Raw genomic sequence first — 18,988 nt, forward strand, 5'->3', positions numbered from 1 at the left:
AAACGTTTGGCTCTTAAAATACCGAATCCAAGTATGATAGCAAAAAAAAAAAATTGCCTGTCAAGGAATCGAGTAATAGTGGAACATGGCACAAATATATACTGGTTCTGGGGCCTGCTTAGGAGAGCAAGAGGAAAAAAAAAGTTGTATTTTAAACAAAGTGCTGGAAGAAGCATTTTCATGTGAAACCTTCCCTGACAGATTAAAAATGCAGTTCTGAAACTGTCTGGGAAAGGCTGTTTTCCCGACTTCAATGGCAGTGCAAGATCTTAACTGGCAAGAAAAGAAAGTTTGGCAAATGGTCACTCCTTGGATGCAACAGGAACATTCCCCCTAAAGAGCTGTGAAGGTGAAATCCCACAAAAGAAATCCTTGTGGCATCTGCTTTGGTTACAAAACACACCACACAATGTCCCATATTTACCCAACGAACATTAATGGCCTAATTTTTCCAATAAAACACATTACTTTCTCAACTGCTTTTGGAAACCCTACTATATTATTCCCTACTGCTAGAAGGCTTCTTACAAGCCTCACAGTTTGTAAGCAGCAAGTTTTACCAATTACATCTATCTCAAATACTCACCTCTGCTGAACACTTAGATTCCAGGAGGTGTTTTCTGCTGTACCAGAGCAAAAAGCCCTTTTGTCCAGCTTCACAACGCACACTCCCCTCAGTCCCTCTTCGGGGATTATTAAAAAGATTGCACATGCTTTCCAAATGCAGGAAAAGATGGGATTTCCCTCTGGAAACCCCCACTGGAACTACACTTTGTGTTGCCCAGTCTGGAATGATTTAATGCCAGTCTCCTCTACAGGAGGAGATACGGATATGAGAGTTTTCTGGGTTTCCTGCAATTTTAGAAGGCCTCAACCACGTTATTCTCTGCTGCAGACTTTATTCACAAGAAGCAAGCACTAGCACAGACCTTGTCAAATGCTTCCTGGGAGGAGGAGCAGAATTTCAGGCACTCATCAATGAAGAGATTGAGATATCTTTGACGAATGTTTGTTGGGACTTTAGCACCAAATTCTGTGGGAATAACAGGCCTCTGTAAGCTGGCGCTCTAAAGATGAGACAGAGAGACAGAAAGAGGCTATTCAGGATTTAAGAAGTATGCTGCTTTAAGACTCTCACATTTCCTGCTATGTTATTAATAGTGGCATGACTTCCTTTCTGAAAAGCTGTCCAAAGCTAAACATAACATGCATCATTTTTCGTACTAAAAACGCCACTTGAAGCTTTTGTGCCACCTTCAGTATTTGAACTACTTCAAAAACCAACCACATTTCATTATGCAACTCATCCAGCAGCCAAGCACTGCTGGTGGTATTAGTCACAACACTACATTTACACATACAAGCATTCCAGACCGTGAAAATGATGACATTTACATTAAGAGATTCAAGATTAGGACAGTACCCAGCACCACACTTTGAACTGCAGACATGAACGTGACACCAGTTGCAGTGCACGACAGACACGGTTTTCTTGTTGGTACTCTGGCTGTGAAGAGAGAATGGGAGGCCCACTCCTGCCAGGCTGGCCACCAGCTAAATCATGATGCTTTCTGTGGGATTCCTGCAACTTTACTGCATTGGGTTTTTTCTTCCTTTTTTTTTTTTTTTTTTAATGCCAGTCATGATGGATTTCTCCCTTAAATTGAATGACATGTTCTTCAGGCATTGGACCAAGTTACGACCTACCACTGCAGTTTTCCATTTAACACCAGTTTATCCTCCAAATCACACAATTTGCCTCTTTTTTTTTTTGAGAAGAAACTGTACATTCACCTCTAAAGCACCCAATTGTTTTGCAGTCTTTCTCCATCCCACCCAAGAGACATCCATAAACTAAACCATCTGCTGCAATCTGTAACACAAACAGCTCTACAGAAGACATGAGCATGCTCAAAGGGGAGCAACTGGTCCTGTCTCAATAAGAGTGTTTGTTTTCCTCATGAGACTTCCACTTTGATGCCCTGTTCAAGGGGATTTGGTCCTTTTCATTACGTATATATAATTTTCTCAACTTCTAATATAATACCCTCAAGCACACCTGTAACACTGTTCAGTATTTTATCCTTTCAGTTGTTTCTTTTATTTTTAATCAGCTTCAAGTTATAAGTTACTATGGTGGGTTTTGGGGTAAGGAAGGAAGAAAATGACTTTTCACTCCTACAGAAATAATCAGAGTATGTTATGATATATCTTGACACAAGGCATCATCAATAAAGGTATCTTTAATCAAGTCCTGGCACTAACCACATTCCTTGCCATCCACTCCAGTAAACAGCTTCTTATGCCATCCACACCCTGCTACGTGAGGAGCTCTATTCTGAATTGTCTTAGCAAGTAACATATTCCCCAGTGCTCATGGGGAAAGGAGAGACTCCTCTGCTAAGGAACTCATAGCAGAAGTACCCAAAGGCTGGGCAGGTATCCCAGGAGAAGAAAAAAAAAAAGTTTCTTCCCCAAATATTAACAGCAGCATGAAGTTTCAATGATCACATTTTAATTATATAGGTCACTGTGAGATGTTATTCATAGCCACCTTCCTCAGTATGGCCCACAAAGCCTGGGAAGGCCATTAATCCAGCCATGCCTTTTGAACACGAGAGTCTCCAAGTCCCTGACACAAACAGCTATGCACCTAGCCAGACAGCACAACAGAAGACTCAAACTGAAGATGACCAATCAATATTCAAGCAGCACTTAAGTATTTCTATCTTTTTAAGCTCCTACCCTTCAAGTGTTTAATTTTTTTATACAACGCTATCGAGGAAAACCACAGGAAGAAACAAACCCATTTAATCAACCTAATCAAAACACTGCTCTTCAGAGAGTGCTAAGTTTGGAACAGCATGGTTAAACATAGCACCCTCAATGGGGAATGACCAGAAGAATTTCAGATTTCTCTTACCTGTAAGGAGGGAACATGTGCTATCCTTTTTGGCACGATGGTGCTGGTAGTCTTTGAAGCCATCCCAGCTAAGGTGCAAGCCTTCAGAGAAAGGGTGGGTGCTTCAGAGTCATTGGAAGGTGTGACACTCCTGCCAGCAACAGTCGTCTTACTACCCACAAGGCCTGCAAGAAACAGAAAAGATGTTCAGGTAGAAATCCTACCGCTGGGCTTCAAGTTGCCAGAATGAACTTACTATAAAAGACCCATGCTGCAAGCTGTGATTTTTTCAAATGGAAGCCACCAAAGGTACCAAATACAAATTGGGTAATTTTACCACCTTCCAGGCAAGGATGAAGGAACGTTCTGCCAGGAAACACACCTCAGTTCTATTTGTTTTGGGGTAACTGAGTCAGCAGAGTTTAAAGAGGTAACCCTGTCAGCTACAATGCACTAACTGCCCATCACGTCAGCTCTGAGTCCTTCCAACTACAAAGGGATACCGATGAGCATTAATTAGTACTTCCCTCCTGTTCGTGCAGCCTCTGAAGGCTTGAATGAAAGAGCGAATGAGGAGCAAACACGCGCCAAGTAAGAAAAAGAACGGGCTGAAGTGAGCAAGGCTGGGTGGGACAGACGGGGGAACGGGGCTCTACGTCTAGTGTGGGGCTTTTCAGAACAGGATGGAATTTTTCAGAGGAAGGACATTCCCTGGTCGCTATCGGCAAAGATTCAAGTCATGGCCAATGCTACACACGTCCTGATAGTTTCACATCTGCTCGGCAGAAATTTAAACAGAAGGCAGAGTCTTTTAACAGGGGGGAGGACAGGACAGCAATCACAAATAACACTGGTGGCTTACTTTGTTTGGCTGCCGTGGAAAGAGCTACATTTGGCACGTGAGCAATCCTCCTCTTTTCTCCTGGCAAAGAAAGAGAGGCCTTTTGAACGGCCACAGCCAGCTGTGCCGCCTGCTGCTGAGCCAGCTGGATCCTCTGGTAACAGACCTCCTGAGCAGTGGGGGGACGGTATGGCCGGATTACAGGTTTGCTCGGGACCTCTGCCTGCACAGACAAAAAGGTTGTAGAGCCAGCACACTCTCCTGCTCAATCCCCACCCTCTGGCTTCCATTCACCCCAGAAAGGTCTCTTTTCCTCAACCCCTCTCTGTTAGCAAACACAGGTTTTTGAAAGCAGAAGATCCCAACCATCTTCCAGAACAAAATATTTACAGTCACCCACCAAAACCCATGATACTAATGATTCGCCCTCTGGCAAGGCCTCTCAGCACTCTGGCATGTTCCTAAATTGCTAGCTGGTATTTGAACTCCTTGTTTAATGGCATGATAGGCACTGTGCCCTAGCCCACTTCTGGACTCTGTCAATACTCTCAGCTCTACAGGCTTGCACCGTGCTGTCTACTGCATGCTTCTTTAGTTTATATTGCAATAAAAAGCGACCAACTATTCTCCATTCTCCTTTGCTACACGATGCTGAGTATTACAGCTCTCTCCTTCTCTGTCTTTCCCATGCTGAAGAACCAGTGCCACCTACCCTTGCATTACAGCAGCTCCCCATCTCTCTCACAAGCCTTGTTTCAGGCCTCTAGTTCCTGTAACTACTTAAAAGTCTATCATATATGTATTTATGTGATTAGGGCATTATACAAACTGAGCTCTGAATTTTAAACAGGGTCTGGCCCTGCCTACTTCTGGAGGCATTTCACTGCTTCAGCCATTACTAGCACAAACGAGTTACACATGCATTTTCTTTGATGTCCAAATTTAGGTTGCAGAAATGATGTCAGCAAAGAGAGAAGATTTCTAGCAGCAGAAGTACAAGAGAAGCAGCAGTAGTACAAACCTCTCCACACTACTTAATAACCTTTGAGAAACAGGCCTTCCCTCCTGAAATTTCTTCAGAGAAGGGTGCGCTCACACAGCCCATGCGCAACATGGCGTTTCTCACACCGCAAATTGGGGGCAAGCTGGCAACTCCTGCATTCCTGGTCTCTGATGCCGACAACAGCTTCTGGATACCAAACTGAGTGCAGTCAGCCATTAAATTATAATTACAGACTTCCAAGCAGGACAGTAGACTCATTTTCTGCCTCACCTTCAATTCCTTTGGCCCACCATTTCCCCCAGCAACTAAACTAGAACTCAGCTCCCGCCCCTTCTGCCTGCTCAGTCCTTGAGCTATAAATTACAAGCAAGACTGAGCAAACATTCGACTTGGAGGGACACGGCAAAGCACGAGTCTCAACTCTGCATGTAAAAGCAGCAGTTCAGGTCTTACAGCACCTCCTGAACAGACTTGGCAGCAGCACCGAGCTGAGATAACCCCAGGGAACGCGTGTCCTGGTGCGTGCTCGTGGCAGCGGCCACCGAGCACGCCCGATCGGCTCTGTTTGCCCATGCAATGGCTGTGCTGGGGCTCACATCTTTGGAAAGTGTTTTGGGATAAGCTGTCACATTAAGAAGATGTATTTAAAGATTTGTACATGTCTAAAAGGCACCTATTTACAATAAATATTTGAGTTAATGAATTTCCAACCCATTTGCTTCAGTCTCTTATCTCTTCACTTTGGAAGAAAGGGCCCTTATCAAAACACATGAACTGGTTGAAGACTTGTAGTTAAATAAAACGCATTGTATTGACCTCAGGGCTTCAAATTATTAAAAGCAAAGAAACCTTTTCTAGGCAGAAAAAAGGAAAAACAATTAATTTGGACTACCCAGCTCAAATCAGCACGTAAGTCTCCACTCTTATCCTGCTGGAACATAAAACTGACTAATCTGTGCTCAGCACCTGGAGGGAAACACATTAAAACCTCAGAGAAAACATGAATTAAAATCCCAGGGAGAAATAAATAAATAAATAAATCAGAATGTCTTCCTTGGCTTTTTTTATTTATTCTTCTCCTCTGTCTATAAAGTATTTTCACAACTGTGAAAGAAAAGTATCAAACAAGATACCGTTGATATCTTGTCTGATTCAGAACAGGTTATGGTTTTAGACATCTGACAAAACTCCTACAGTTATCTTTTTGGTCCACAAGACAAAGAAAAGTACCATCAGACACAGACTGGCCTTGTGTCCAGCTAATATTTATCTAAGTGATTGAAGGAAGCTATACTGTAGAAAAATTAACATCTCAGTCTATCCCAATGAGTTACAAGGTGCAGAATCCACTTACTCTTCCACAGCTGACTCTTGGTTTTATGAAAGTTTATGAGAGTTTTGCTGCCATTTGTAACAGATGCCTAACCATGTTTTTCAGAAATCACAAAGGGGAGTAAAGAAATCTGACATAGACTGATTCCAGCACAAACAACTCATATGCAATTGCCTGAACTGCAATAATTTCCCAGTGTCATAACAGGAAAGAAAATCCTCACTTTAAAGAATCTAAACTTTTGCTTCTAAAAGCTGCACTTACATTTCCTTGTTTGACAAGATGAGAGATCCTTCTTTTTTGGCCAGGAAACAAGGTAGTTAAATTATCTTCTGTCTTGTCTTCATTTCCTTCCTCTTTGGATAGCTGGAAAACAAAAGAACAAGCTTCCAAAATTGAATAGACTTGAAGATTCCTCTCAGTGAGGACATCTGAAAAGTCTCCTTTTGGGTTAACAGAAAGTCCTTGCAGGTGGCAGGTGAGGACAACATGTGGTCAGCTGCTGAACTACTAAAAGAAACCTTGTTTTTAACGGAAGAGCCACCAACGAAGCCAATGGACAGCAGCATTACAGTTCCCACCCAAGCTATTGCTCCCCGAGCTGTGCACTAGGCATGATTCAGGACAGCCCCTACCTGCCACGAGAGCCTTGAACACCCTTCTGCTGCCGGCCGCTCACACGCTCACCTCTCATGGCATTCTTAAAATGCAGGGGGTTGGGGGGGTAAGAACTTGGGAGCTGACTCATTTCTGCCCTTGTATAACCTGCTGCCAGAGCAGGTCCTGAAAACCTGCCCAACACCAAGCCAACGGTACCCCCACTCCACATGGAGGGAAACGTTTCTCTGCCGTTTTATCCACAGCCGGATCTGCAGAACGGCTGCGGTGAAATCCCCAGGTCACACGTCTGTACACCCAGAAACCCAGGAGGAAGTAACAGCACCTCTCCAGCTAAAGCTACTTCTGAGCTAACATCTCTGACTTGCTCCTGGGGAGGGGGAAACCACTTTAAAATCTTTGTTGAATTTGCCTTGGCTGTTCATTTATTCAAAACACACTTCAGAAGTTTATTTTTCAAAACTCTAGCTGCTCTCCAGTCAATATTGCTTTCAGTTTTCCAGTGCAACCCCTGGCAAAGCTCGAGCAGAAATGAGCCTGACAATCTCCCAGAAATTCAGCGACAGAGCTGAAGGCTGAGTTTGGGGATGAGCTCAGATTCATCACCACAAGGGCATTCTGGATGAGCACTTCACACTGAATCACGTTGCTCTCTAGGAACTCGGTAAGTCTGTTAATTCAGTCACATCCCTAATAAACTCTCTCACAAAGTGATCCATCCTGGGCGAAAAGTACCGCACCGCCCACATGGACCTTCTCTCCGAACTAGTACATTACTGGGAGCCCATGTCTTACGGTCTATCTACAAAATTATTCCATAAACAAAAAAATTCCCTGTGACCAATCCCACCCACCAGAAACACAGCGGGAAGCAGGTACCTACTTACAAGCACCCATGTCTCAAAGAAGGACCTCTCCGCTGCAATGCTTGTTCCTCCCTTTACAAAACAGGGAGAAATTAAATTTCAGTGCAGGGATATAAGGTAAAGCACGTGCAAAGGAAACACACGGGGCTGCTGACAGCTGAACATTGCCACTCCATGCCAGAATTAACTGTTTGCAGTGAGTGGCAGCCCCTGGTTCAGCATTTTCTGAATTCAGCCCATTTTGCATCACCCTGTATTTGGAAAGCTTTAAATGGATTATTATTTCCCATTACAGCTTGTGTGCCCTTAAACTATTTGCACTTAAACTGGGTAATCCGGAGAAACAAAGTCAAAAATAAAGTGCTCTTTCCTGGCTGGGAATTATACTAAACATTGAAGAAAGAACAGCTGAATTTTAAACAAGCAAAATCAAGTTATGCTTAATAGTTCAGAAGAAAATCATTACACTGAACTGCTTTATATAGTTTCTTCTACCAAGGCACTTCATATGAGTGTGAAAAAGGTCTTTACTTGTCAGCAACACAAACTTCTCTCTGAACAGGTTGGGGACATCATTGCAACAGAGAGTTCAGCAAAAAGCTTTGATAGTCTAACTATTCTTTTCAAAAGATGAGCTCTCCTCCCCACGCTGCAGATCCCGGCTCACTTTGTCCTCCACATACAGATGGTCATGAATGGAAGAATTTCGTTCATGGCCACTTCGCCCACCCAGTTAAAAAAAGTCTCAAAATCAAAAAATTTCTGATGCTGTTTTTAGAATGAAAGTCAACAAATAATCATACCGGCAGAAATGGCCTTTCCACCATGCAGTGACATGGCTCCTGCTGCACTTGTCCTGCCCCTCCTTCAGATTAATAATCCCAAAGGGAGTCTTGCTTTGCTTGAAGGAGTTGAAACTGGAACGCACCGAAAGCCCTGATGGCATCCCAGTACCTCCGTTATCTTTTGGATGCAGGATAGATGCAGCTGAAGCCACTCAGTAATTCCTTGGACAGACACACTCGTGCTTTGGTACTCCCTGCCCGTCCCCCCACAGAAGGCACCTGGTACCTCTGCACTGCAGTCAGATGTGCCAGACGGTTAACACTAGGTACAAGTTTGGAATATTTTCTCAATGTTACCAAACTTGTCACCTTTATCTTTTTTAAAGCTCTTTCCAACCCAATTCCCTGAACACTCGCTCTGTACGCAAGCAAAGTCATCCCAACCAGAAAACCTGGGCATGCTGGGTTTGACAGCAAGTCAAACAATCCCGCTTGTGCAGAAGGCAGCTGCTCCCAGGATCAAGGGTTTGCTCTTGCTGCCCAAACTCAGATGTCAGAAGATAAAGGATGAGTTTTGCCTGCTCCTACTTCGTTGCCTCAGATGCTGTTAGAGGATCACTGCCAGCAGCTGCTTTCTAGCTTTTTACACTTATAGAATCATAGAATCATTTAAGTTGGAAAAGACCTTCAAGAACATCAAGTTCAACCGTTAACCTAGCACTGCCAAGTCCACCACTAAACCATGTCCCCAGGCACCACATCCACACCTCTTTTAAATACCTCCAGGGATGGTGACTCAACCACTTCCCTGGGCAGCCTGCTCCAGTGCTTGACAACCATTTCGGTGAAGAAATTTTTCCTAGTATCCAATCTAAACCTCCCCAGGCACAACTTGAGGCCGTTTCCTCTCATTCTGTCGCTTGTCACTTGTGAGACCAACACTCACCTCACCACAACCCCCTTTCAGGTAGCTGTAGAGAGCAATAAGGTCTCCCCTCAGACTCTTCTCCAGACCAAACAACCCCAGTTCCCTCAGCCGCTCCTCATCATACTTGTTCTCCAGACCCCTCACCAGCTTTGTGGCCCTTCTCTGGACACACTCCAGCACCTCAACGTCCTTCTTGTAGTGAGGAGCCCAAAACTGAACACAGGATTCGAGGTGCAGCCTCACCAGTGCCAAGCACAGAGGCACCATCACTTCCTTGCTCCTGCTGGCCACACTATTGCCGATACAAGCCAGGGTGCTATTGGCTGGCCTGGGGGCGCCCGCTCCCCCCTGTTCAGCTGGCTGTCGACCAACACCCCCAGGTCCTTTCCCACTGGGCAGGTTTCCAGCCACCCTACCCCAAGCCTGTAGCATTGCATGGGGTTGTTGTGACCCAAGTGCTGGACTCAGCATTTGGCCTTGTTGAACCTCAGACAGTTGGACTCAGCCCACCAATCCAGCCTGTCCAGATGCCTCTGCAGAGCCTTCCTACCCTCCAGCAGATCAACACTCCCACCCAACTTGGTGCCATTTGCAAAGTTGATTTTGCAGATGCACTTAATCCCCTCGTTCAGGTTGTTGATGAAGACATTAAATAGAACTGGCCACAACTGAGCCCTGGGGAATATCACTTGTGATGGGCCGCCAACTGGAGTTAACTCCATTCACCACAACTCTTTGGGCCTGGACATCCAGCCAGTTTTTTATCCAGCAAAGAGTACATCTGTCCAAGCCATGAACAGCCAGTTTCTCCAGGAGAATGCTGTGGGAAATGGTGTCAAAGGCTTTATTAAAGTCCAGGTAGACAACATATACAGCCTTTCCATCATCCATGGAGCCGTTCACCTTGTCATAGAAGGAGATCAGGTTAGTCAAGCAGGACCTGCCTTTCATAAACCCATGCTGACTGGGCCTGATCACCTGGTTGCCCTGTACATGCCGCGTGATGGCACTCAAGATGATCTGTACCATAACCTTCCCTGGCACCAAGGTCTGACTGACAGGCCTGTAGTTCCCTGGATCCTCCTTCTGACCCTTCTGGTAGATGGACATCACATTTGGTAACTTTCACTCAATGAGGACCTCTCCGGTTAGCCAGGACTGCTGATAAATAATTGAAAGCGGCTTGGTGAGCACTTCTACCAGCTCCCTCAATACCCTTGGGTGGATCCCATCCAGCCCAATAGACATACTCTGTCTAAGGGTGTAGCAAGTCACTAGCCATTTCCCCTTGGATTATGGGGGCCTCATTCTGCTCCCTGTCCCTGTCTTCCAGCTGAGGGGTCTGGGTACCCAGAGAACAACTGGTCTTACTATTAAAGACTAAGGCAAAGAAAGCATTAAGTACCTCAGCCTTTTCCTCATCTTTTGTCACTATGTTTCCCCCTGCAGTCAGTAAAGGACAGAGGTTCTCCTTAGCCATCCTTTTGTTGCTAATATATTTATAGAAACATTTTTAATTGTCTTTTACAGCAGTAGCCAGATTAAGTTCTAGCTGGGCTTTGACCCTTCTAATTTTCTCCCTGTATAACCTCAGGACATCCTTGTAGTCCTCCTGAGTTGCCTTCCCCTTCTTCCACAAGTCATAAACTCTCCTTTTTTTCCCCTGAGTTCCAGCCAAAGCTCTCTGCTCAGCCAGGCTGTTCTTCTTCCATGCCGGCTTGTGTTTCCGCACATCTTCCTTCTTGAAGAAAGTCCAGCCTTCCTGAACTCCTCTGCCCTTCAGCACTGCCTCCCAAGGGACTCTGTCAACCAGGCCCCTAAACAGGCCAAAGTCAAGGGAGCAGTTCTGCTAATACCACTCTTTACGTCTCTAAGAATCAAAAACTCTTATCATTTTGTGATCGCTAAGCCCAAGACAGCCTCCAACCATCACATCACCCACAAGTCCTTCTCAGTTCACAAACAACAAGTCCAGTGGGGTGCCTTCCCTAGTTGGCTCACTCACCAGCTGTGTCAGGAAGTTATCTTCCACACACTCCAGCAACCTCCTAGACAGTTTCCAATCTGCTGTACTGTGTTTCCAGATGTTTGGTTAAGTTGAAGTCCCCCACAAGAACAAGGGTTAGCGATTGTGAGACTTCTCCCAGCTGCCTATAGAATATTTCATCTGCCTCTTCATGCTGGTTAGGTGGTCCATAACAGACTCCTACCATGGTATCTGCCTTGTTGGCCTTCCCCCTTATGCTTACCCATAAACACTCAACCCTACTGTCACCATCATTAAGGTCCAGACAATCAAAACACTCCCTAACATATAGGGCTACCCTACTGCCTCTCCTTCTTTGCCTAACCCTGCTGAAGATTTTACAGACATCCATTGCAGCACCCCAGTTGTGCAAGTCACCCCACCATGTTTCCATGATTGCAACTATATCATAGTTTTCCTGCTGCACAATGGCTTCCAGCTCCTCCTGTTTGCTGCCCATGCTGCACACAGTGGTGTAGATGCACTTCAGTTGGGCTATTGATCCTGCCACCTTTCTGGGCAGAGAAGCCCTAATTCCTACGTGACCATTCTCAGACACTTCCATGGTTTCTAACATATCAGTAACTCTTTGCTGCCTCATGGATCTCCATCCCCTACCTCCACTGAAGACGGCAGACCAAAGGACCTCACCAGCATACCATCCCTCAAACATCGGCGTGCTTGCCTCTAGTGAGCCTGGTTTTATCCCTTTGCCCCTTTGAATCTAGTTTAAAGCTCTTTCAATGAGCCCTGCTAACTCCCATGCAAAGATCCTTCTCCCCCTTTGAGACAGGCATACCCCATCTGTTGCCAGCAGGCCTGGTGTCATGTAAACTGACCCCTGATCAAAAAACCCAAAATTCTCCCAGTGACACCAGGCTCAGAGCCACGTATTGATCTGTTGGCCCCGTTCTGTTTTCACCTTTGTAAACGAGGGTCTTGCATCCTCTGGGGACCACCCCACAGTCACTGGCAGAAGCCTTTTTATGGAAATGCTATCCTTTTACCTCCTTATTCTGAAACCCCTTGTACATTTTGAAGAAATTTTACCCTCCGTTTCCTATTTGCGCCACCTACAAGGTATCCAGAGATCCTCATAAAACACCTGCAGTATGCATTTAAAGTAGTAAACAGTAATCTGGGGAGTCTCTGAAGTGTCCAGTGCCAATTACATCAACTTACTTGCACCAACACATTGTCCTGGTTCTACCTGCCACTATGTTCCTTAAACTATGCTGCTACAAGAAGGCGTTGCCCAGATTAGCAAACTTGGATTAGCTTTGAAAAACCACAATATTCTCTGAAGCCTCTTCTCCAGCCATCCAAGCCACCATGGTTCTTCGGTCAGACGGAGACAGAAGTAACTGATAACCCTGAAAGCTAAAAGCCTTCCACACAAAAGGTAATTGAATCCTTACATTTCACAGCAGCTTTCAATCCAGCAGGTAAATTCTGATGCAAACTCTTCAAAGCACTCAGCCATGACAAGGATGAGATTATTCCAACATACAGAGTCTCCCTCTGTAGCCCTCTTCAGCTACTTGAAATAAGCAACACCACTAAACCAAACCAGAGTCCTTTCACATTTAGAAGTGAGAGCACCAACCAACCCAAACCAGCATTACCTGTTTCCCCAGCCTGCCCTTGTCTTCAGTTTTCACATCTGTAGATTCATTAAAAATCCTGAGACACTCTTCCATTGGATCTGACTCAAAGTCCAAGTCTTTCTCAAGGATGGAATAATCAATGTCATCAGATGTTGAGGAAGACGACGATGACTTTGACAATTTAGAGCGCTTCACTTTCTTTGTCCCTTCATTTTCACTCTCAGAATCTGAGCCACAGTCATCACCATCCGAGTCCGAGCTCCCGTCAAGTAACGTGGATGGCAAAGGCCGGCCTTTGTCATCATCATCTCCACTCTCATCGCCAAACAGGTCAACATGACTCAAACTCCGCTGCTTCCGACCCTTCTTTGGATCTCCTTTTTCTGTAGAGCTGACCTTTTCTTTCTTTCGTTCTACTGCTGGAGTCTTGGTCCCTTTCTCTTTGTTTTTACGACCAGAAGTTTCCTTACCATTTTTTACATCAGCTGTTTTCAGCTTGGAATCTTTCTTGCTGCTCCCCAGCTTATCTGTGCTAGCACCTTTGATGACACCCTCACTCCTGCTTTTCCCTGAACTACTGCTGGCAGATTTGGATTTTTCTTTCTTAAGTCCATCCACTTTTTCTGACTTTTGTTTTTCAGGTTTCTTTAGATTCCCATCAGTTTTCACTTTGACATTTTTATCTTTGTAGTTTTTCTCTTCATTCTTGGTTTTTACTTTTTCTTCTTTCTTGAGTACTTTGTCTTTTTCTGTATTTTTACTTTTCTCCTTCTTACCAACCTCATTGAGGCCAGCTGTTTTATTAAAATCTGATTTCTTCCTTTTTGTTTTGTCTTTTGAGTCTTTGTTTTTATTTTCAATTTCATGGTCATTCTTACCAGAACACAATTTCACTGCTTTTACATTCTTGTCTGATAAGGTTTTGGCAACATTTTTCTGTGAACTTGGAAGGTCTTCCAAGCCATATTGTGCTGCTGTTTCTTTGCTATCCTGGGAAGCAAAGTCATCCCGCTCTTTGTTGGATAACCCATCATTTGACTCGGTTTCAGAACCAGCTTTTGATTGTGAACTAACAGAAGTTGGCTTATATTCCACATCAGCCTCATCTTCAGAGGAAGAGAACCTGGCATACACTTCATAGTCATCAGGTACTTCACAGACCTTCTTTCGCGAAGGAGAGTAAGATTCCTCATAACTAGACACCCTGCCCCTTTTAGACCCCTTTGGCTCCTTTGTTGTGGCTTTGCTCAAAAGCCTGGCTGAGTAATTTGAAAGTGGGTCATATTCCAAGTCTGTAGAAGGCTTAGAGTCATCAATCACATATTTATTGTTAGTGACAGTGCTACTGTATTTTTTATTCTGTACTACAGCCTTGGGAACATATTCCAGTGAGCTACCTTTAGATCGCGAAGTATCCAAAGTATATTTACTTGACCGGCTAGCAGCAGCGAGAGGAGTAGGGTTGTAGTCCGAGTTATTATTAAAGTTGTAGCTACCTGGATTGTACTCCAAGGAGGTAAATGAATCATTTTGTGTCCCAGCAGCTGACACGGGTGTATGTGAAATGAGAGAGGCGGCCTCTGAAGCACTGAACTCCTTTGTCGTTTCCAGCAGCTCCTCATACTTTTTCTGCTCTCTCTCAACTTCATTTTTGACTGCCTCAATGGCCTTGTTGACCAGCTCCAGCTCCAGAATACCAGGCGTCACATCTGTAATGTCAGCCAGAGCACCATCCTCCACCTCCAGCGAGGGCCTTGGAAGCTCTGGATTGTAGGGATCATAGCCTCGCTCTGTAAAAGAGAAGGAAAAAATAATTTACTGCCAGCAATTCAGCTAAAATTTTCTTTGGAGTAAAATTTTAAAAAGGTCTTTTTAAGGTCTGCTCTCATCAAAACCCAATACTGAAAGACACTACCAAAAGCCATGCTCTCGTCACCACAGAATAGATGTTTGATACCAAAATCCACCAGTGACATTCTCTGGCCAGCAGCAGGTATGTGGCTAGACTAGATTTTACACACTATTCCTGGGCCTTAAGGACTAAAGATCTATTAACAAAGTGCTTGGAAAAGCTCTATAAATTAAATATTCTTTGGGGCACTAAAGAACAATCACTGTATTAGGACCAAGAGGAGCTGAGTATGCACAGAATTAACTACTTAATTCAATGAAGTGAGCAAGGGAGGAAAGAGGATTCCAGTATGAAAACTGTGGATTAGGTTTTCATTTATCAATGCCTATGTCCAAAGACTACCGAAAGCCTCCAATATTCCTCAAAGCTCAGTATGGCAGCTGCAGGAACACCAGTCTTATTTGGACTGACAAACCGAGCGCTGCTAACAAGAAAAAACTACAGGTCCAAAGGCAACACAACCCAACCACACAGAACAACCATCAAGACAGGAACATTAAACACCCAGAACATTTCTCTTTTCTGACAAGTCCCTCAGGTGGCCTCTCTTACATAGGCATTTCTAGGACTATGAACAGAAGACATGCTTTGACCATGCTACACAGCTCTTCCAACCACAGGTCTACAGGAGATCTTTTGGTGAGCAATGATCCACCCTATGGAACTATACAGACATGCCAAAGCAACGCGCCCAAGGAACAACCTACAACTGCAGAGTCCGTTAAAGCTCATGCTGTAAGGTTCGTCTTGAAAAGAACATGGAACAGCTGTCACAAGCATAAATGCTCCCTACTTTCTGCCACGGTGTTCCAAACTCTCCCACCTACCTTTCCAACTCACGGTGAAAAGGAAGGGAAAAGGACACCATTCACGCAGATGTGCAGAGTGACAGGCACCCTGCTTGCTAAAGAACAGGCAGGAAATAGCTTCACCTTGAAAAGTTAGACTAGCACTTAGCTGGTGACTTGGGTTAAACCATGGCATGGAGGAACCCAGCAATAAAGATGACCGCATTTAAAAAGCTAACAGAAGCTACAGGGAAGTTAATGGCTGCTTTTATACGTTGAACAGTTTTCAATCCTTATTTTAGCATAGTGTCTCTGGATGCTGCTATTCCAGAGTAAAAGAACCTTTTGCTCTTCACTAAAAGGACAGCGGTAAACTGGCTTTCCAACATTAATACGTAGAAGAACAAAACAATAAGCAGAGATAAAAGATAGGGGGGAAAAAACAACCTCTTGGGTCCAACAGAGATGAGAGAATTTCTTACAACAGCCAGAAATGGCTGTAAACAGTGTTTACAGGAGTTACTTCTACCATTCTCGGAAGACTGAGTTTTTTCTTGAATTTTTTTGTTTTCAGCAGATCCATGAATGAACACCTCCTTTTGGTAGTAAGAAAAGAACCTGTCTAGCAGTTGGCAGAACTAGCCTGCAAGCAAGCAGAGTAATAGAGACTAGGTTAAAATAAAGACAGTGTTTTCATAAAACAGTTTACTCCCTTGGGTTTGCAAAGGTTTTTTCCAAACCAATTAGCTCCTGATTGAGCAGGGACTCTGAGAAATCACAGTATGATGTCACCATCTTCCAAAGGACATTTTCAGCTGTGCTCAGGACCTTTTCATGGGGAAAAAGGAACAAGGCGATATATTTCCATAACTAGCTCCCCCTCCACCTATTGCAAAGTGCTTTACAACCAATAAAGAGCATTTCCAAAACTAGTGTTTGCGCTTCCCCATTATGACGCCCAGCAGAGCTCACACCCTGGGGCAGAGCAGGAGGGAGAAGGTGGCAAACCAGCGCATCTCAGCAGATGGTGTACACCAGACAGACTGACATCTAGAGCCTAGTTAGAAAAAGAAACCATGAAGAAATGCAGGTAACAAGTCCAAAACGGGAACAAACTTAGTTGCAAATAGCAGCAGCATCAAGGCTAGTACATATTATATAAAAATAATAAGGTCTAAGTATTAGCCTTAGCTAATACAGCTAAAGAACAGAGTCTCCTCCATACCCCCCCACTTCTTTTCTCACCGCTTTGCAAAACATCAACTCCGTAGTGGTAGAGAAGACCAGTGCAGTGAATTCTGGAGCTATTACCCTCTAACTCAAAATGGAGACCTCAAATTTAGCACAAACGTTGTTAGGGGAACAGATGAAAGTCTGGTAATTTGTGCAGAGATAAGTATTAAGTGGCCTATAAACAGAGACAAGAACAGAAAATCTGCACCTAAAGACTTGCCAAAAAAACCCCAAACACCACAAAAAACATTATGACCCCCAAAAACCCCACCCAAACTACACAAAAGACATCTTGTCCATGCAGAAAAGCAAGCTATTTTAAATATATCAGGATACAGAGAAAGTGGAAGACAACCTGAGCACTGACCTGGTGTCCGATTCTCTGCTGTTCATCTACAGTATAAAACTAATTTCCACATTTTCTTTCAATGGAATGACCAGATGTAAAAATACATTACAATCTCTGAGAATGCCAGCAGGCTTTGAAATACCAGCATGAAAGAGCTCTTTTGTAGGTGTGTAGGAGGCCTGATGGATTACCCAAGCACCACTGATCAAAGGCTACTTTTTCCATGAAAGAAACTTGTGTAAGTGGGCTCTGTGATACTAATCAGGACTGTCACCTTTGGCCACGATGCATTTGCAGATAATATAGCGGAAGCACAAGCAGAAGGGGATTTTATTTATACACACACACATAGAGAGAGAGAGAGAGCAAGCCATACACACACAAGTCCCCAAAGCCAGAGAAATTAAATACACTATCTGAAATCAGGCCACCTTTTCAGATGCCTAATTATACTCCCAGGAACACAGGATAGGAAAGGATCTCTGGGATGACTGAACCTAGTCCCACGCAGGCAGGCAGGCACCCAGCTACACCCACACTCCCCTTCTTACCACCTGGATACAAGATTCAAAGGAGTCTTCTTCAGCTTTCGCATTTATTCCTCTCTGTTTCAAACACTAATATTCATGGTGTAAAGAAAGTTTACCACAAGATGAACTACACTGGTTTGGCTATTCTGATATAGAAGATGTCTGCAGCATTTCTGCTGAAGCAAAATGAGTGAGAGGCACCATGTAGTGAAAGAACTCTTTCTGAACGGATGTAAAATTAAGAGTCTGTGCTGTCCTTTCAGAACCACGAGATGAGACTTGACATGACATCTCCTTATAGAATCGTGAACCCAACTGCTATCAGGACACTCTTTAAAATACATTAATTTATCAAAATAGTTTGCACCTCAGACATATGAAATTGTCCTTCTGAGACACAAAAAGGTGAGGTTAACAACAACGCTATACAAAACACATTATTAATTTACAAAGGACCTCAGCGAACAATTTATTTAACCTAGAACTACTTTAGAATACACCAAAATGAACTGCACTTAGATCAGCCATTTCAGCACAGAGTATACAAGAGTGTAAAACAAGATTCTCCCAACAAAACAAGGTTGATTGTAACCAGGAGAAAAAAAAAAAAAACCAGTCATGCTGATTCTGGGAAACAAGGCCTCGGGTCTGAGGTGGAGCTGTTTTATTACAGAGCTTCTATAAGCTAGCAACTCCTTGCTGTACACTGGTCCTTCTAGTTTGTGCAACATGCGAAGGCAGTAAACAAAGGCTGACATTAAATGAATAATGTGAGTACAAGGTCACCTGTTTGATGTTAAAACTTATTTTACAATGAATCATTCTGGAGAAAAGGATGTCTTTTTTTTTCCCCCAAGCATCCTACCAGAACACATACTTCAGATGCTTTAAATACAGAAAAGCCTGAACATATGACGGGTACTGGTTGTTGTAAACCTGCAGGTTTTGGAAAGGGAGTCAAGTTCTTGCAGACGTGTGGGACATGAATGGCAACTACCTTCTCTCTAGATACAACAAAGCTGCTAAGCAGCAGCAACTGCTGCTAAACAAAAGGGAGGCAAAAATTAGAAACTTTAGCATTTACGGCAATTAGGATCTCAAAACAGAAGGGTTTGCTGGCCAAGCTGCAAAGGGACCGACTCAGGCCAACAGACAGTGAACATTTTCAAGACCCACCGCTGCTGAAGTCACCCATTTTCTTGGGTCACCTGGAGCTGGCAACAAAAGGTGAAAGCTGTTGGGAGACCTCTTTGGTAAAAAGAAAAAA

The 18,988-nt window shown here is 44.0% G+C and overlaps 1 protein-coding gene across 1 annotated transcript in view; it reads right to left on the reverse strand.

Moving 5' to 3' along the window:
• The window catches only part of REXO1 (REX1, RNA exonuclease 1 homolog (S. cerevisiae)), a gene marked incomplete at its 5' end in the record, with an annotated part of 28,413 nt that extends 13,714 nt beyond the window's left edge, over nucleotides 1-14,699 (reverse strand). Inside the window, 5 exons of the mRNA XM_010290340.1 lie at nucleotides 930-1,067; nucleotides 2,924-3,087; nucleotides 3,765-3,966; nucleotides 6,344-6,445; nucleotides 12,928-14,699. Of these exons, the coding sequence (XP_010288642.1) occupies nucleotides 930-1,067; nucleotides 2,924-3,087; nucleotides 3,765-3,966; nucleotides 6,344-6,445; nucleotides 12,928-14,699 (2,378 nt within the window). The remainder of the gene's footprint in view (nucleotides 1-929; nucleotides 1,068-2,923; nucleotides 3,088-3,764; nucleotides 3,967-6,343; nucleotides 6,446-12,927) is intronic.
• Between the last annotated feature and the right edge of the window lie 4,289 nt (nucleotides 14,700-18,988).

Source organism: Phaethon lepturus, unplaced genomic scaffold, assembly GCF_000687285.1.
Source record: "Phaethon lepturus isolate BGI_N335 unplaced genomic scaffold, ASM68728v1 scaffold6947, whole genome shotgun sequence".
Taxonomy (NCBI): domain Eukaryota; kingdom Metazoa; phylum Chordata; class Aves; order Phaethontiformes; family Phaethontidae; genus Phaethon; species Phaethon lepturus.